This window comes from Hyperolius riggenbachi, chromosome 1 (assembly GCF_040937935.1).
Source record: "Hyperolius riggenbachi isolate aHypRig1 chromosome 1, aHypRig1.pri, whole genome shotgun sequence".
Taxonomy (NCBI): Eukaryota; Metazoa; Chordata; class Amphibia; order Anura; family Hyperoliidae; genus Hyperolius; species Hyperolius riggenbachi.
The window spans coordinates 87,817,638-87,837,218 of NC_090646.1; the positions used below are offsets into that span (position 1 = coordinate 87,817,638).

General features: G+C 45.8%; 1 protein-coding gene across 2 annotated transcripts in view; it reads right to left on the bottom strand.

The window, feature by feature from the left end:
* DOK7 (docking protein 7) overlaps positions 1–19,581 on the bottom strand; it is a 214,803-nt gene that overhangs the window by 43,378 nt on the left and 151,844 nt on the right. For both annotated transcript variants that reach the window (XM_068267203.1, XM_068267194.1), the window contains exon 7: positions 17,514–18,337. In XM_068267203.1, the coding sequence (XP_068123304.1) occupies positions 17,514–18,337 (824 nt within the window). The remainder of the gene's footprint in view (positions 1–17,513; positions 18,338–19,581) is intronic.

Consider the following 19,581-nt stretch of genomic DNA (forward strand, 5'->3'; position numbering starts at 1 on the left):
GACCAACTGTGCCAAGTGTGGGGACTCTGGCTTGACTACTGTAAGAATGGCAGCCTTTTACATTTTTTCCATTGACATGAATGGGTGAAATCTAATTTGCTGTTTGTAGCTCCGCCCAGGTAAGCAGGGGGACACGAGACCCCCAAATCATATCATCCCAGGTAGTAAGGGATCTGCATACCAAGTTTCGTTCAAATCGGTTAAGGTGTTTTCGAGTGATCGCGGCACATACACACATACACATACACACATATACATACATCCGATTTTATATATATGTTACGGCCAGAACCCGAAGTGTGGCCACTTCGCGTTCTGGCCAGTCACTTTGGGTTCTGGCCGGCTAATGTGGGAAGTGGCCGCAGCGCAGCGGCCAATGTTAGAAATGTTATGTTTACGCCGTCTCGCTGCGGCCAAATTGATGACAACTTGCTTAATTTAATGAAATATAGCCGGTGGCAATGTAATAGATGAAGCCGCCGGCTTTCGCACTGCCTCTCTCCTCTCCCCCCCCCTCTCTCTCCTCTCCCCGCCTCCCATACAATATACGCAGCAGCCGGGGTCATGCAGCCAGAGAGTCGTTCGTCGCGGCAGGGGCAGCAGAGCGGGGAGGCTGCAGACATTGCTTCTGCCAGCACCCGCTCTGCAGGAACAGCAGGATTCCCCTGCCGCGACGAACTACTCTCGGGACACGCGTGTCCCCGCCAGATGCTACTTATTGTATGGGAGGGGATCGGGGAGAGGAGAGAGGCAGTGCGAAAGCCGGCGGCTTCATCTATCACATTGCCGCCGGCTATATTTCATTAAATTAAGCAAGTTGTAATCAATTTGGCCGCAGCGAGACGGCGTAAACATAACATTTCTCACATTGGCCGCTGCGCTGCGGCCACTTCGCACATTGGCCGGCCAGAACCCGAAGTGGCCGGCCAGAACTAGAAGTGGCCACACTTCGGGTTCTGGCCGTAACATATATATAGATTTGTACTGTGGTTGTGCTGCAGTAGATTGCTCATCACTGCTCAGTGCTCACTGCAACACAGTGCAAAACAAAACATCATTTTATCACATATGAGGCTCAATTCACTAAAGCGTGCTAACACTTAGCACGACAGTGATAAGCCACTTTGCATGTGATATCATGTGCTAAGGTTCATTATCACGTGAAGTCACTGCAGATCACGCAAACGGAATGTAGATCATGAATTATTACTGTATACATGTGCTTACATTAACATGTTTGTTAATGTAATACTTTATACAGTAATAATTCATGATCTACATTCTGTTTGCGTGATCTGCAGTGACTTCACGTGATAATAATACTTAGCATGTGATAATGATACCTAGCACATGCAGAGCCTTTACACGTGATAACTGAGTTATCACGCTTTTGTGAATCAAGCCCCTAGCACGTGACAATGACACTTAGCATGTGATAATGATACGTTGCACATGCTAAGCGTTTACATGTGATAACTGAGTTATCACACTTTAGTAGAGTTGGGCCGAACCTCCGATTTTAGGTTCGCGAACCGGGTTCGCGAACTTTCGCGGAAGGTTCGGTTCGCGTTAAAGTTCGCGAACCGCAATAGACTTCAATGGGGATGTGAACTTTGAAAAAAAAAAAATTTATGCTGGCCACAAAAGTGATGGAAAAGATGTTTCAAGGGGTCTAACACCTGGAGGGGAGCATGGCGGAGTGGGATACATGCCAAAAGTCCCCGGGAAAAATCTGGATTTGACGCAAAGCAGCGTTTTAAGGGCAGAAATCACATTGAATGCTAAATGACAGGCCTAAAGTGCTTTCAAACATCTTGCATGTGTATACATCAATCAGGTAGTGTAATTAAGGTACTGCTTCACACTGACACACCAAACTCACCGTGTAACGCAGCGCAAACAGCTGTTTGTGTAGTGACGGCCGTGCTGGACTGGTGCGCACCATGGCGAGAGTGCAGGTTTTGGTGGCTTTACAGCCCATATGGTCGCCTGGCTGATGTAGCTGAATGACAGAACAGTGACTGTCCAGCTGATCAAATTTGGTCTGACCACAATGAGGCAACGACCTTATTATCGTGGGTGTGCCCCCCGAGACACTCATCTAGGCGCCGGTCATTGCTTCATTGTGATACGCAAGCCCCTTCACCACGGCAAGGTAATGATCACGAAGGGGAATGAGCGCATGTACATGCCTTTTCTTTTGTTGTTGCAGCTGCCCGCAGTGCAGCCAGAAAAATTAGGCAGTCATGTACACGCACCAGAAAAATTATTACAGCGGCCGCTGCTAGCAGCGGCCTAAAAAATTCAGCAATCCGCCTGGAGTCCCGGACCCTGTTGGTGGTGGCGGAGAAGCAGAGGCGTATGTAGAAGGATGCAGGCATGGCAAGTACTATGGGCGCCAATAACATCATGGGCGCCATGCCTGCACCCGTGTTGTGCTACTGAAGCCGCCTGGTGTGTGTCCCGATACTGGATACACACAGGCAAAGTTAAGCTGCTCGTTCTGTCCAGGGGAGAGAAGAGAGAGGAGGCGCCACTAGGGGGAGCTCCAGGCGAGAGTGAGTGCACTGAGCTCTGAAGACTCGTGCATTGCAGAATCCAGATGGGAACATGCTGAGGATTGAGGGGCCGGGTAGAGAGCCGGAGACTGGGGAGGCAGGTGACTGGTATGGGTCTGGGGTGGATCACTTCTCTCTTTCCCTGCCTGCACTCTTCCCCTCTTCCAGGATCACAGATCTGCCCTCACCTCGGCATCATCGTAGTGGAGAAGATGAGAAGAAGCACGCAGATCTGCAGGAGGGGAAGTGCAGTGAGGCATGGAAATGTATCAGTAGATTAGCCCTGCACAAGGGAGGAGAGAGCATTGTTTACTCTGTATGCAGCCCAGACTCTGCAGGCAGCGTCTGTTCAGCTGCAAAGTGATGCATGTGTAGTGCACTGGCTGGCTGCCCTGCAATCTGATCCCCCTGTCTGTTATTGCTGCGTCAGCTGCACTCTGACTCTCACAAGGGGACAAGAATGTGATGAGCAGTCACTGTGGGTTCAGCAGGCTCAGCTGTCCTCAGAGGAGCTCACACTCTAATCCTGTCATAGTCTAATGTCCTACCATATTATTATTATTATGTATTTATATAGCACCGACATATCCTGCAGCACTGTACGGAGTACATAGTCATGTCACTGACTGTCCCCTGAGGAGCTCACACTCTAATCCTACCATAGTCATAGTCTAATGTCCTACCATATTATTATTATTATGTGTTTATATAGCACCGACATATCCTGCAGCACTGTACGGAGTACATAGTCATGTCGCTGACTGTCCTCAGAGGAGCTCACAATCTAATCCTACTGTGTACAGTGCTGCAAAAGATGTCAGTGCTATATAAATACATAATAATAATATGGTAGGACAGTAGACTATGAGTAGAGTACAAAGTCATGTCACTGACTGTCCACAGAGGAGCTCACAATTTAATCCTACCAAAGTCATAGTCTAATGTCCTACCATATTATTATGTATTTATATAGTCCTGGCATCTTCTGCAGCACTGTACAGAGTACATCGTCATGTCACTGACGGTCCTTAGAGGAGCTCACACTCTAATCCTACCATAGTCATAGTCTAATGTCCTACCATATTATTATTATTACTATTATTATTATGTATTTATATACCCCTGACATCTCCTGCAGCACTATATAGAGTACATAGTCATGTCACTGGCTGTCCTCAGAGGAGCTCCCAATCTAACCCTACCATAGTCATAGTCTAATGTCCTACCATATTATTATTATGTATATGTATAGCACTGATATCTCCTGCAGCACTGTACAGAGTACATAGTCATGTCACTGACTGTTCTCAGAAGGGCTCACAATCTAACCCTACCATAGTCATAGTGTAATGCACTTTACAGAGTACATAGCCATGCCACTGACTGTCCCCAGAGGAGCTCACAATCTAATCCTCCCATAGTCATAGTCTAATGTCCTACCATATTATTATGTATTTATATATCTTCTGCACACATTACGGAGTACATAGTCATGTCACTGACTGTCCTTTGAGGAGCTCACAATCTAATCCTAGTGTAATATCCTACTATATTATTGTTATATATTTATGTAGCGCTGCCGCTGACATGTTCTGCAGCACTTTACAGAGTACATACTCATGTCACATTAGTGTTAGGTGTTTAAAGGCGGGAAGGTTATTGTTAGAGTGCAGAGAACTTTGGCAATATGAAGCTTCCCAAAACATATGTAAATGAGAAAGGATGCCGTTTTTATAAAGGGACACTGTGACGGGGGGGGGGGGGGCGCAATTTTAGTGTTTGCCATAGGCGCTATACTACCCAGATACGCCACTGCGGAGAAGGTAGTCAAGCGGCATGCAGGCAGACATGCTGTGTGGAGGGACTGGGAGCGACTTAGTCTTCTTGGGGCAGGCCAGGCAGCCAGTCACACGGCGTGCAGGCAGAGATGCTGTGTGTGCGGGGACTGACTTAGTCTTGGGGCGGGCAGCAGCCCTCCGGGATCCATGCCTCATTCATTTTGATAAAGGTGAGGTACTTAACACTTTTGTGACTTAGGCGACTTCTCTTCTCTGTGACAATGCCTCCAGCTGCGCTGAAGGTCCTTTCTGACAGGACGCTTGCGGCAGGGCAGGAGAGAAGTTGGATGGCAAATTGGGACAGCTCTGGCCACAGGTCAAGCCTGCGCACCCAGTAGTTCAAGGGTTCCTCATCGCTGTTCACAGCAGTGTCTACATCCACACTTAAGGCCAGGTAGTCGGCTACCTGCCGTTCCAGGCGTTGGTGGAGGGTGGATCCGGAAGGGCTACGGCGAGGCGTTGGACTAAAGAACGTCCGCATGTCCGACATCACCATGAGATCGCTGGAGCGTCCTGTCTTTGACTGCGTGGACACGGGAGGTGGATTAGTGGCAGTGGTACCTTGCTGGCGTTGTGCCGTCACATCACCCTTAAAGGCATTGTAAAGCATAGTTGACAGCTGGTTCTGCATGTGCTGCATCCTTTCCACCTTCCGGTGAGTTGGAAACAGGTCCGCCACTTTGTGCCTGTACCGAGGGTCTAGTAGCATGTGATAATGATACGTTGCACATGCTAAGCGTTTACATGTGATAACTGAGTTATCACACTTTAGTAGAGTTGGGCCGAACCTCCGATTTTAGGTTCGCGAACCGGGTTCGCGAACTTTCGCGGAAGGTTCGGTTCGCGTTAAAGTTCGCGAACCGCAATAGACTTCAATGGGGATGCGAACTTTGAAAAAAAAAAAATTTATGCTGGCCACAAAAGTGATGGAAAAGATGTTTCAAGGGGTCTAACACCTGGAGGGGAGCATGGCGGAGTGGGATACACGCCAAAAGTCCCCGGGAAAAATCTGGATTTGACGCAAAGCAGCGTTTTAAGGGCAGAAATCATATTGAATGCTAAATGACAGGCCTAAAGTGCTTTAAAACCTCTTGCATGTGTATAGATCAATCAGGTAGTGTAATTAAGGTACTGCTTCACACTGGCACACCAAACTGTTCACTGAACAGAACAGGTATACAGTGGCGGGTTCACTGAACAGAACAGGTATGCAGTGGCGGGTTCACTGAACAGAACAGGTATACAGTGGCGGGTTCACTGAACAGAACAGGTATGCAGTGGCGGGTTCACTGAACAGAACAGGTATACAGTGGCGGGTTCACTGAACAGAACAGGTATACAGTGGCGGGTTCACTGAACAGAACAGGTATGCAGTGGTGGGTTCACTGAACAGTACAGGTATGCAGTGGTGGGTTCACAGAACAGGTATGCAGTGGTGGGTTCACAGAACAGGTATGCAGTGGCGGGTTCACTGAACAGGTATGCAGTGGTGGGTTCACTGAACAGGTATGCAGTGGTGGGTTCACAGAACAGGTATGCAGTGGTGGGTTCACAGAACAGGTATGCAGTGGTGGGTTCACAGAACATGTATGCAGTGGTGGGTTCACAGAACAGGTATCCAGTGGTGGGTTCACAGAACAGGTATGCAGTGGTGGGTTCACAGAACAGGTATGCAGTGGTGGGTTCACAGAACAGGTATGCAGTGGTGGGTTCACAGAACAGGTATGCAGTGGTGGGTTCACAGAACAGGTATGCAGCCAGAGACAAGCTAAGCCTAACTAATCTTTCCCTATGAGAGACAGTGCAGCAGCTCGCCCTACTCTCACTAATGCAGGCAGGCAGTGGCACACGAATGACCGTAATGGCCGCCGCTGCCTGCCTTATATAAGGGGGGTGGGGCTCCAGGGGCTAGTGTAGCCAAATTGGCTACACTGGGCCTGCTGACTGTGATGTAGAGGGTCAAAGTTGACCCTCATGGTGCATTATGGGGCGAACCGAACTTCCGCAAAAGTTCGCCTGCGGGACGCGAACGCGAACCACGGAAGTTCGCATGGAACCGTTCGCAGGCGAACCGTTCGGCCCAACTCTACACTTTAGTGAATCGAGCCCATGCAGTATTTATATACAAGGCACTGCTGTGATAGGCAGAGATGCCTTTTTCCACAACTGCGTTTCGTTTTTCTCTTTCTCCTCCGGAACGGCAATTGTGCCCACCAATCGCACACATAATTGCAGCAAAATGCGCACTTGTAAGCTAGGGAAAATCACTATCCCATCGCAGGATGATTGCGATTGTGATCCCAATTTTCAGTGTGGAAACGCCCTTAAAGTGGACCTGAACTCAGAACTTCCTCTCTGCTCTAAAAGATAAGCAACAGCATAATCACATTTAAAGAAAAACATTTCTTTGTTACAGCTGATACAAATCCTACAATAAATCTGCAGTGTTTCTACTTCCTGCTTTCATGGAAGCAGACATAGGGTTAACATCCTGTGTTTTCAAATTAGCTGCTCTGCGGAGGCAACCAGCTGACACAGCTGATCGATTAAATTACACTCGTGATTAAAAGGAACAAAGTTCCTGCAACACTATCAGCTTGATTCACTATACCGTGCTAACACATAACAAAGGTGCGCTATGCGTTTAGCGCGCAATGAGATGCGCGCACATATTTATGCACTTAAAGGTTTGCTAAAAAATGGTCTTCGCGTGTTAAAGCGGCAGTTAACATGCAAAGACCTTTGTTAGTGAGCGAACGTAAACCTTTACGCGCTTAAACATGTGCGTGCATCACATTGCGCGCTAAACGCATAGCGCGACTGTGCTATGTGTTAGCACGGTATAGTAAATCATGCCCTATACAACAAATGGTGTGCTAAGCCACTAAATAACAATTAGCAAGAGGAAATAATATGGCCCATAAATTAGCACCACACATACAGGATCTTCTCAAAAAATTAGCATATTGTGATAAAGTTCATTATTTTCTGTAATGTAGTGATAAACATTAGACCTTCATATATTTTAGATTCATTACACACAACTGAAGTAGTTCAAGCCTTTTATTGTTTTAATATTGATGATTTTGGCATACAGCTCATGAAAACCCAAATTTCCTATCTCAAAAAATTAGCATATTTCATCCGACCAATAAAAGAAAAGTGTTTTTAAAACAAAAAAAGTCAACCTTCAAATAATTATGTTCAGTTATGCACTCAATACTTGGTCGGGAATCCTTTTGCAGAAATGACTGCTTCAATGCGGCGTGGCATGGAGGCAATCAGCCTGTGGCACTGCTCAGGTGTTATGGAGGCCCAGGATGCTTCGATAGCGGCCTTAAGCTCATCCAGAGTGTTGGGTCTTGCGTCTCTCAACTTTCTCTTCACAATATCCCACAGATTCTCTATGGGGTTCAGGTCAGGAGAGTTGGCAGGCCAATTGAGCACAGTAATACCATGGTCAGTAAACCATTTACCAGTGGTTTTGGCACTGTGAGCAGGTGCCAGGTCGTGCTGAAAAATGAAATCTTCATCTCCATAAAGCTTTTCAGCAGATGGAAACATGAAGTGCTCCAAAATCTCCTGATAGCTAGCTGCATTGACCCTGCCCTTGATAAAACACAGTGGACCAACACCAGCAACTGACATGGCACCCCAGACCATCACTGACTGTGGGTACTTGACACTGGACTTCAGGCATTTTGGCATTTCCCTCTCCTCAGTCTTCCTCCAGACTCTGGCACCTTGATTTCTGAATGACATGTAAAAGTTGCTTTCATCCGAAAAAAGTACTTTGGACCACTGAGTTACAGTCCAGTGTTGCTTCTCTGTAGCCCAGGTCAGGCGCTTCTGCTGCTATTTCTGGTTCAAAAGTGGGTTCATGCTTCCATCTACTGAAAAGCTTTATGGAGATGAAGATTTCATTTTTCAGCATGACCTGGCACCTGCTCACAGTGCCAAAACCACTGGTAAATGGTTTACTGACCATGGTATTACTGTGCTTAATTGGCCTGCCAACTCTCCTGACCTGAACCCCATAGAGAATCTGTGGGATATTGTGAAGAGAAAGTTGAGAGACGCAAGACCCAACACTCTGGATGAGCTTAAGGCCGCTATCGAAGCATCCTGGGCCTCCATAACACCTGAGCAGTGCCACAGGCTGATTGCATCCATGCCACGCCGCATTGAAGCAGTCATTTCTGCAAAAAGGATTCCCGACCAAGTATTGAGTGCAGAACTGAACATAATTATTTGAAAGTTGACTTTTTTTGTTTTAAAAACACTTTTCTTTTATTGGTCGGATGAAATATGCTAATTTTTTTGAGATAGGAATTTTGGGTTTTCATGAGCTGTATGCCAAAATCATCAATAAGAAAAACAATAAAAGGCTTGAACTACTTCAGTTGTGTGTAATAAATCTAAAATATATGAAGGTCTAATGTTTATCAGTACATTACAGAAAATAATGAACTTTATCACAATATGCTAATTTTTTGAGAAGATCCTGTATATGTAGAAAGCTATACACAATGTATTAACCCATCATAACACTATATAAAGAAGTAAAACCATTTACCGGCCCCCCACACACAAAACGTATTATAGATGCGGTCAGCTACATCTTTAAATATTGGTGGTCCGCATATAGAATGAAGCTAGAAAGCAGTAATTCACTGGTTTCCAATCATATTCCACATGAGGTGACACTGTTGTCCAATTAGACTGAAGGTTGTCACTTTAGTATGCATCACTGTCTGTTCCGCAAAGACTTTTATGTATACCCTCCGGCCCCCCAGCAGTCTGATGTATGTTGACCCGGCCCTCGACCCAAAACGTTTGGGGACCCTTGATGTAGAGCAATATTGTACACAATCCTGATTTATTGTGTAGATTCACAGTGGCCATTCCTGCCATCATCTATCCTGTAAAGAAAATTACAGTTCTAGACAAAGCAATAAGCTACTGTATGTCGTTTCACAGAAGACAAATGCATTTAAAGTAAATTACAGGCTTTAGGGGTGATAGGAAAGCTGGAGCAATTAAAACTCTCTTCATTATCAGGAAAGTCACTTCAGGCATTTTTCATCATCTTCATATTCAGATAAATAGAATTACGCTCATTATTAAATGACTCTCTCTCTCCGGGTGACAACAAGATGGTTTGTGAAATTATTATCATTAACGTTTCTAACGTCTTCTGATGCCTACATAAGTATATGCTGGAGCCGTTTGTAACCCATTTGTGGGAAAGCTCCGCTGACATGTATGGGGTGAGCGTCGCGATGCAGAAGTCAGGGCCCCGCCTCCTCCCTTCCTCTGTGTGATGCCTCACTGCTGGTTCATAAGGCAAAGATCTATGTGCAATGCCTAGTATCCCACAGCTGCCAATCAGAATTCAGAATTCAGTCATCTGACTGTACCAAACTGAAATGTGATTGGTGTTCTTTACAGCATGGCATCTTGGCAAGAATGACAGGAGATTAACATATACCGTAATATTTCCTTCTTAAAACAGAAGGTATTTGCAAAATTCAGCTTTAGTCCAGTTCTACACTCATTGGGCTTTATTCACTAAACCATAATAACTAACATCACGGTCGTGCTTTTTGCGTGCAATTTCGCATTTTGCGCGCGTTTTTGGCATGTCAAATTCAAGATTGCGCGCGACAACGTGAAATCACATGCAAAAACACTAGCACAGCCGTGATATGAGCAAAGGTTCGAAGCTGCACAGGGGGGCAGGAGGGAGCCCATGACCTATTGGGGGCTAGAGGAATCCCCAGGTACATATAAATGCTTTTATACTTTCAGCTCAGGTACACTTAGGGCTTGTTCACACTTTTTTAAGCGCTGGCGATTTTGCAAATCTTCCAAAAAGCGCTTGTGTAATAATCTCCCATGACAGTGTTCACATGTAAGCGTTTTGATTTCTTTGAAATCGCAAACGCACTACATGTAACATTTTCTGAGCGCTGTGGCTCAATTGCAGGTATAGGAAAGTGCTTGAAAAAGCACTTTGCATAGTGATTTCCTGGGCGGCTTTTATGAATAAATACATTGTATTAATTTATTCATTACCGGGTGAAAGAGTTCACTTCCTGACTGACCTCAGGAAGGGAAAAAAAATCATCACTGAGCAAAAGTGCAAAGTGCAAGAAAAACCTCTTCAAAAATCACAGTATAAAGCGCTCAGTGCTTGCAATTTATAATGTGAACAAAGCCTAAGTGAGCAAGTGTGGTTCCCAACGACCCAGAACCAGCAATAGACTAGAGTATGGCCCAGTGCACACCGAGCCTGTCAAACCGCTCGGTTAATGTATCTCAATGGGATGGTGCACACCGGCGGTTTGAGGATCGTAGCAAACCGCAAGCGTGCCTCCTGTTTGCGGTTTGCGGATGCGTTTCTGCCTCAATGTAAAGGATAGGAAAAATGCAAACCGCTCTGAAAAACGCTACTTAAGAGCGGTTTGCCAGGCGTTTTTGTTAGAGAAGATGTTCAGTAACAGCTTTTACTGGAACAAGTTGTGTAATCTGCTACACAAAAACGCAGCCAAAACCGCTAGGCATGTTTAGAAATCCACTCTAAACATGCCTAGAATGGCTCTGAAATCTGCTCCCAAAAATGCTAGCGTTTTGCAGATCTGCTAGCGGTTTTGGTGTGCACTGGGCCTTTAAGGGGCTAAAAACGGCGTAGATGTTCCCTATACATGCATCAGTTTACATTAGCTTCCATGACAAAATTGCACACATTTTCCCACATCCAAATACACATGGGCTTGATTCACAAAGCAGTGCTAACTGTTAGCACGCCTGTGAAAACCCCCTTAGCACGTCTAAAGAAGCTTTTCGCGCATAAAACTTTATGCGCGCAAAACTTTATGCGCGTAAAACTTTACGCGCGTACTGCACAGAGCACAGGGCGCACCGCGCGAAGTGCCCATTAAAGCCTATGGGACTTAGCGCGCGTAAAACTTTGCGCGCGTAAAACTTTGCGCGCGTAAAACTTTACGCGCACAAAGTTAGTGCACGATCTGATTGAGAAATCCGGTGCTAACCTACTTAGCACCCTGGTTAGCGCGTCTAAACACTTTAGACGTGCTAAGTAGGTTAGCACCGCTTTGTGAATCAAGCCCCTGGTGTGCAGAAAATGCATGCAGAAAAACGTGCACAAAAAAAATTGAAAGACAATTGTGCTCCAAGCCTCAAAGGACCACCATAGTAAAAAACTGTAACACTTAAAATACACGTGTATACATACTTATAAGAAGAGCATTTCCCCAGAGTAAATTACTTTTCTCCTAAGTTGCTGTTGCTTACAGTAGGCAACAAAAATCTGACAGGTTTTGTACTAATCCATCTCCTCATGGTGGATTCTCACTATCTCCTTTATTCTTTGCAAAAGCACTCCCTGGAGAGGATCTACATTATATGAAGATGTCAACCAGCCGGCCTATTTATTTGCACACTGTTTGGCCAATTGGACTGAGCAACAGCCATTCAGCGAGTGCTTTTGAAATGAAATAAAACCTTGAGGCTAGAATCACAGTGGGACGTTGCATTTTGATGGCACGTTAAAGTCGCACCGCAAGCTTACAACGCAACGCGCCCAAAAAGTGGCAACGCAGCGTTACCGTCGCATACAGCAGATACAGTAAAAAATACAGGCAATGAAAAGTATGCTTCCAAGTCATTACTGAGCATGTGCAAACAGTGCAACGCAGCTAATAACGTGTATAACGCACTGCATGCAGTACTTTTTTAACGTGCAGCGTTAAAAGTTATTCTGCGTTAAATGCTGTTTTAACGCACGACTTTAACGTCCCATTGTGAACTTAGCCTGAGACTCCCTTTTAAGTAGATGTTAGTGCTATATAAATACAGCATAATAATAATAATAATAATAATAATAATAACTTCAGTTTAGAGTTATCTACTGTTCAGCAAACTTAGCTTGTCAACATACAGGTAAAATTCGAAAAATTTGAATATCGTTCAAAAGGTCATTAATTTCAGTCATTTAACTTAAAAAGTGAAACTAGTGTAGGAAATAATTTTGATGATTATGGCTTACAGATTATAAGACCCCCCAAATCAAAATGTCAGGCCATTAGAATATTGTGAAAATGTTTAGTATTCTAGACAGGACAAATAACATTTATATCATGTTTTTCTCCGGGTGGACTGAAAGAGCCAGAGCTGCAGCCACTAGGACGTGCTCTATAGGCAGTAGCAGTGTTAGGGAGTCTTGCCCAAGGTCTCCTACTGAATAGTGCAAAAGTCCATTTATTGCAGTAATTCAACTTAAAATGTGAAACTAATATATGAAATAGGAACCCTTTGCAGGTTCAAAGGTTAGGCTTAAAGAGAAACCGTAACCAACTTCATCCCAATCAGTAGCTGATACCCCCTTTTACATGAGAAATCTATTCCTTTTCACCAATGGATCATCAGGGGGCGCTGTATGGCTGATATTGTGGTCAAACCCCTCCCACAGGAAAATGTGAGGACCATGGTCCTGGCAGTTTCCTGCGTGTGAACGTTGTTGCGCTGTGGTAAATACCAGCTGTTTACAGCCATTTCCAACTCCCAAAAAAAACCAAGCAGCAGCTACTTCCACTGACATCACCTGCCGGCAGTAAAAATGTCACCATGTGATAAATGTCAGAATGTAAATCAGGGAGAGGAAAGATTTTACAATGAGCAAACACTGACTAAATCATTTACACATAATTATTGTAAAAATGAAGCATTTTTTTTAATTACATTATTTTCACTGGAGTTCCTCTTTAAAGTGTCAGACTGTAATCAGCTAATTAATCCAAAACACCAGCAAAGGGTTCCTATTTCATATATCATTTTCACCTTTTAAGTTGAATCACTGAAATAAATGGACTTTTGCACGATATTCTAATTTTTACAGCTGGCACTGGAGCTCCCCCTGCTGTACCACACAGGCAGTGCATGGCCTCAGGAGGATGGTGAGAGACACCCCATACTCTGCAACCACTATCTTTCCATAGGCCGACCATATTTATAATGGAAATGCCTCTCTCGTAACCTCATATCAGACCCCCTGTGTTCCTGCTGATGGGATTTCCTGACTTTCAGTAAAACACAATTATCCAAGCAGTTACAGCCACTCATGAGGTTGGCGTCACAGTATACTTCAGCACAGGCTCTGATGAAAGTACCACAAGGTGCTTGGAGACTGTTATACGCCGTATTTTGAATATGAAATTGGTGCCATTCCATTACTCTACGCAAACTCATACTAACTGCACAGATGACGTTTCCATAGTAATGAGCTCGGCCTCCATTGTGACGATTGTGGCCTCTCATCTGCCTTGCTATGTGGAGACACACACTCATCTGACCCTTACAAGTATACAGGGCACCATTCTCTCCCTAGATAGTGAATCTGCCCATTTATACGTTTAGGTAAAATCTTATTTCATCCTGACTGTAAAATATGCCATTTCCATTCTGTGCCCTCAGGTAATGAGGAAGGTGCAGAAACTGCCATTACCACGGGAACCTGCATTATTTCTAAGCATAATGATCAGGTGTAAAAAGCCTTGCGTGGTATTATTGTATGCATATCTGGTGAGATGTAAATTCTCATCTATTGAAGAGCTCAGAAAGGTTTCCGAGCACCAGTGAGTCATCTTATATAATGATGAGGAATGTTTGCCTGCTAGAATAATGGTGCTCCAGAAAGTACCAGAAGTATTCTACACTGAGGAGAAAAACATTTTACGCACCTTCCTGCTTTTACATTGTGATACTGAATAGTGCTGTGAGCTCAGAGGCCTCCAGCGTAGGGGTCTGGCTGCAGCTCTGTGGGCCACAGTGTGTTTTACGTATATTAGGGCACCTCAAGCACTCTATACATAACAACAATTATTATGGAGCACCAATGCTTGCCAAAGAGAGCCACAGTGTCAGAGAGGTGTAACTGGGAGGGGGAAAGATTCGTAATGATTACCGCTATTCAAAGCACATACGGATACGGTGGTGATCCTTCCGGATATTCTTTGAGTTGCATTAATGCAGAATAAGGCAAATGTACAGTATGTGGGTTGAATGTGAGCCTATTCCCACCTCAGCTGCATACATGTGCATTAAGAGTTTGCTCAATTCTGCATCAAATATCAAATCAGAATTATTTGCATCTATTGTGATCATTCCCAATAGGGGCATAAAATCCCCCCTCCGCCCCCCCCCCCCCAGCAAATAGATTATCATGGGGTCCCTTGCAGGAGCGTGTGTTAACACAGCTCAGGAGATTTGGGCACAGCCAGCGCCACCATAGGCCGTAATAGGAATGATGGCTATAGCTGAGCTCAGTGAGTAATTTGGGCATGGTCAGGAGACGGAACTCAAATTACTTTCAAAACACTGTAATTCTGCCACCAGCAATAGGCGGAAGCCAAATTACATCATTCCCCACCATCCACGTGGACCTGGAGGGGGAATAGTAATTAACGCCGCCGGGACTTGTGCAGAAGCCAAGTAAGCCATATATCGGCTTTACCCTGTGCCCAAATCTCCCGGTGGCTATTTAATAGGTATGCCCCCTGCTGGACAGCTTACTTATACTCCCGCCCCCTTTGGAACCCGGGGGCTATGGGCCTGCTCCTCCTCCCTTCCCCCTTGTAGAACAACCTTCACCTCCATGCACTGCAGTCCTCAATCCCCCCTCTTCCATGCACAACATACATGGTTTACAATTGTCCCTCAGACTCTTTTTTGGAAGCTAATATCCCTATCCCTCATTCTTCTTGTAAAATGTTATGTACAACCTTTTATGTCCAAATACTAATATAAAGAAAGATTATGGATAAGAGGTTTAAAAAAGTAAAATTATAAGACATTGCTTATACATTTTTGTTCATGGTATGCCAGAATGGAGATGTGAGGAAGGTGTGGTTGGAGGTGTAGAGAGAGCGTATCATTTCCCTAAATTTGTATGCAACAACCTTCCTTTTTCACGTCAAGCCCCCCACCAATGCACAGCAAGGTGTACCACCAGTATTTTAGAGTGCTTGACGTGATCCAATGTAAAACTAGCTCACTGCCCAGGCTCTCATCTCTATTCCAATCCCCAAGGCCAGATTTATACTTTTTGTACTCCTAGGCAAAGTATGTTTCATCTGTCATGTGCACCAGCATCCCTCCCTTTCCATGTGCAGCTTTCTTTCATGAACAGCTCCCTTGGGCATCAGTTTCCCTTTCCCATGTGTTACTTCCCATTTTCAGCCTCCTCCTTAAAATGTAGCAATCCCTCTTTTAAATCCAGCCGCCCCTCGGGCTGCAGCCGTCCAAGGCCCGGGCCTTTGTGGCCTTTCCAGAAATCTGTCCCTGCCAATCCCCACTCCAAGTCTATAAGCTTTATGTAACAGATTCTTAGTTTTTGTTACTTGTTAGGAAAACTAGCAAATAACAATATATGAACTGGAACCAGTATAACAATCACATGATAAATGCAGGGAGTGGCAGCTTATAGTGTGGGTGGCCCTGGGCTGCAGTTGTAATGTGCGCTCGGTTCATTCTGTGAAACGCTCCTAAATAAGATGAGAGGATGACTTGCAGGGCTGATGTAAATAGCCGCCTTCTTGTAAGTTGAAGGGTAGGTTTCAGTTGCAGGACAGAATATTTACAGCTCACAGCACAGAGCAGATGCTTCCCCTTCCAGCAGAGCACAGGCATGCGCTGCCATAGATAGAGCACCAGGGAACATAGGAGGACACGACGGTTACCCCGCTTGCTTCAGGTATTCTGTTTACTATGCCAAGCTCCCTCCTTCTCCTTACTGCTTGCTTGTGTGTTACTGTGAGAGGATAAGGGGAATGTGAGTATAGGCCAGTGATGGCTAACCTAGGCACTCCAGCTGTGACAAAACTACAAATCCCATCATGCCTCTGCCCCCCCGAGTTATGCTTAGAGCTGTCAGAGTATTGCAATGCCTCATGGGACTTGTATTTCCATCCCAACTGGAGTGCCAAGGTTAGCCATAATTGGTATAGGCATTCTACCATGGGCACTGGAGCGTAACTACAGGGGAGCAGCTCCAGCAGCCGCAGAGGGGCCCAGAGCTGTGAGGGGGGCCCTACTAACATTCCCTTCCTCCAATAAAGGTGTTCATCCTTAAGATCAGGTGTTATTGTGGCTACACTTGTTATGGGTGTAGAGATTAGGATGGCCACACTTGTTATATGACCCTTGTAAGATGGCCCAGATGTCCAAAGGTTGTGAGGGTCACCATGGTAGGCAAGGGAAAGAGTAATAATTGGGGGCCCCATCAACATTTTGCTGGGGGCCCCATGATTTGTAGTTACGCCCCTGTATGGGTATAACAATAGCCCTGCGCCCCCTGGTGGCCGGGGGGGGGGGGGGGGTGGCACTGAGGGGGCTGTCACTCTCCCTCCTACCTTTATGCAGAGCAGCAGTGCAGCATGCATATACTTACTGCCCTGCTCTCTCCTCTTCACTCTGCAGTGCATCCGCAGCATGGCAGTGTGCATCAGCGTTCCTCTGTAAGGCCCAGATGCATGTCACATAAATTAAGGCCATATCGCGCTGCATAAAGAAGAGGAGAAAGTGGGGCGTGGTAATGTAAGTATGATCACGATGCGCTGCTGGTCTCATTAAAATGTGTTTCCTGATAATTTTAATTGGCCCAGTTTCAAAGTGCATGCAATTTGCATGCACCAGGCCACATGTGTGGCAGGATTAAAATAACACAGTCTTAGACATGCAGTGACAGGAGCAGCAAGGTGATAGGCTGTGTGGCTATACTGAAAAGGAGTGAAGAGGACCTGTCCTACTACCAGAATTAGGAATAGTATGAAGCTCTGCTGCGGCTGCTTTACAAAGTCTGGGGGGGGGGGGGGGGGGGGTCTGAGGGATGGGAGGAGTTTGGAAGGCAATGCACAAAATGCACACATGGCACCAAGTTTTTACTTTTTTGATTAAGGTTGTGCCACCCTTCCTAATTTTACTGGAGGGTCCGGCTTATTTAAGTTACGAGCTTGTATGATTCTGTTGATTTTTACATCCCCAACGTATCCCGCCCATCCAGAAAAGTAGAATCATAGAACATTATTCCACTGTTTACCTTCAGCCCTCCGCATACAGGACAAGCTGCAAAAAGGGCCCTAGTAATTCCAGGATGGGGGCTGCAGATTTCACAAGTGTCACTTGTCCCTGCTGCAGCCAAGTCACTTGCTTTGGGTTCAGTTCCCTGCGGCTGTGCTTTTGCAGCTGTCCACTTTGGAACAAAATCCACATAGGTCTCGTCACCTGAGTCTTTGCTTTCCTGGAGCAAAGATGAAGTTCTGACCTCTGCGTGGGGTACCAATAGCTTAGCATCACTAATGCTTTGCATTCCTTGCACCTGGTCCTTGGGTAATGTGGAATCTGAACTCTTGTGTTGAGTTTCTCGAGCAGCTGCCTGTAGCACACTTCGGGGCGTGTCGTAGAGATGTCTGACCGAGGCAGGAATCTGATATTCAGACCCTCTATGTGGATCAGTGTGCTGACACGTGCAGAGATTCTGATCCGTAGCCATGGTCAAGGGTAAGCTAAGCAATGACCCGAACTCTTCACCGTGGCAAATGTCCAAGCTCTCAGCATAGGAGGAAAAGCTTCCAGAGTAGGAAGAGTGACTACCCGTAGCTATGCCACTGTCAGAAGAGCTTTGACGGCCAATTTCCTGCAGGTGTCTAGACGGCGCGGGCTTAGGAGGTGGCTTGGAAGCACGAAACCCTTCGGCATAGGCTTTGTCATCGCCCAGGTGAATGCCTTTTGCTGCCGCCATGCCGTGACTCTCGGCAGAGGTACTGGCTGAAGAAGGCTCCGCCCATATGGTCAACCTGCTTCCTGCACTGGCGTCTGAATGGCTGGTGTCTGAGGAAGAGCTCGATATGCTTCTATCGTCTCCTGGAACAAAAAAACAAGCAGATGTTAATACCAAACAAGTGCTTGACATTATGTTATTGTACACATAATAATAATAATGCTCAACAGGCCAGGATTTCTGAAAAGGCCACAAAGGCCCAGGCCTTGGGTGGATGCAGCCCAAAGGGGCACATGGACATGAAAGAGGGGCTGCTACATATGAAAGAGGAGGTTAAAAATGGGGAGCAATACATAAAAAAAGGGAATCTGATGCTCAAGGTAGCTGTTCATGAATGAAAGGGGGTGCTGTACATGGATGATACACATGGAAAAGAGGTGGTGCATGGAATGGGAGGGGCACTGCTGAACAAGAAAGGGGAAAATCAACATATCTGACCTAAAAAGTATAAATCCGGCCTTGATGCTCAAACTAAGGCTATGTATACAGTATATCGTAATGTATGGTTCCACAAAGGGAATCCTATGAATTGTTTTCATCTTTAAAATTTCTGTTGAATGACCAAATTGGTAAATATTTTTTAATTCATTTTTATTTACCAGATAGAAAAGTCAATTTACATATTTAACATCTGCTATTTCTGTTGATTTTTACCTGTGTTCACACGAATACACGTAATTAAGGCGTCGGGAAATTTGGGCGCAGGGCAAAAATCTGAAAAATTACTCACTCTGCTCCTGCAAATGTGCCGGTGACGTTAAAGGAAACGTGAGATGGCGTGTGTGTGCCCATTTATACTTACCTGGGGCTTCCTCCAGCCCCAGGAGGTGCTTGGGGTCCCCTGACGTCCTCCCTGGCCAGCCTGTTCTGTCAGAAAACGTCCCAGTAATAAGGCTGGCCGCGCTCTCCTGTGCATGCGCTGCTCACTGCATATGCACCCCCATTGCGCTCCTGCATTCTGACGTGCACCCCCGTTGCGCTCCCGCATTCTGGAGCTTTGTATGCCTGCGCAGTAGTACTGTGCAGGAGCACAACACTCCTGGGCATGGGGGCGCAACGGGGGGGGGGGGTCCACGCATGCGCTAAAGACCACGACTGACTGCGATTGGCTTACCAGAAGTATGTCAGAGAGAACTGAGTGGCTGGAGAGGACAGGGAGAAACCCCAAGCACCTAATGGGGCTGGAGGAAGCCCCAGGTTTGTCCCCACATGCCATATCAGGTACACTTTAATTACTATTCTCCCTCCAGGCCGCCGGCTATTGCTGGCAGCCAAATTACACCGGTTTTATAGTAATTTGGGCTCCATCTTTTGACAACACCCAAAT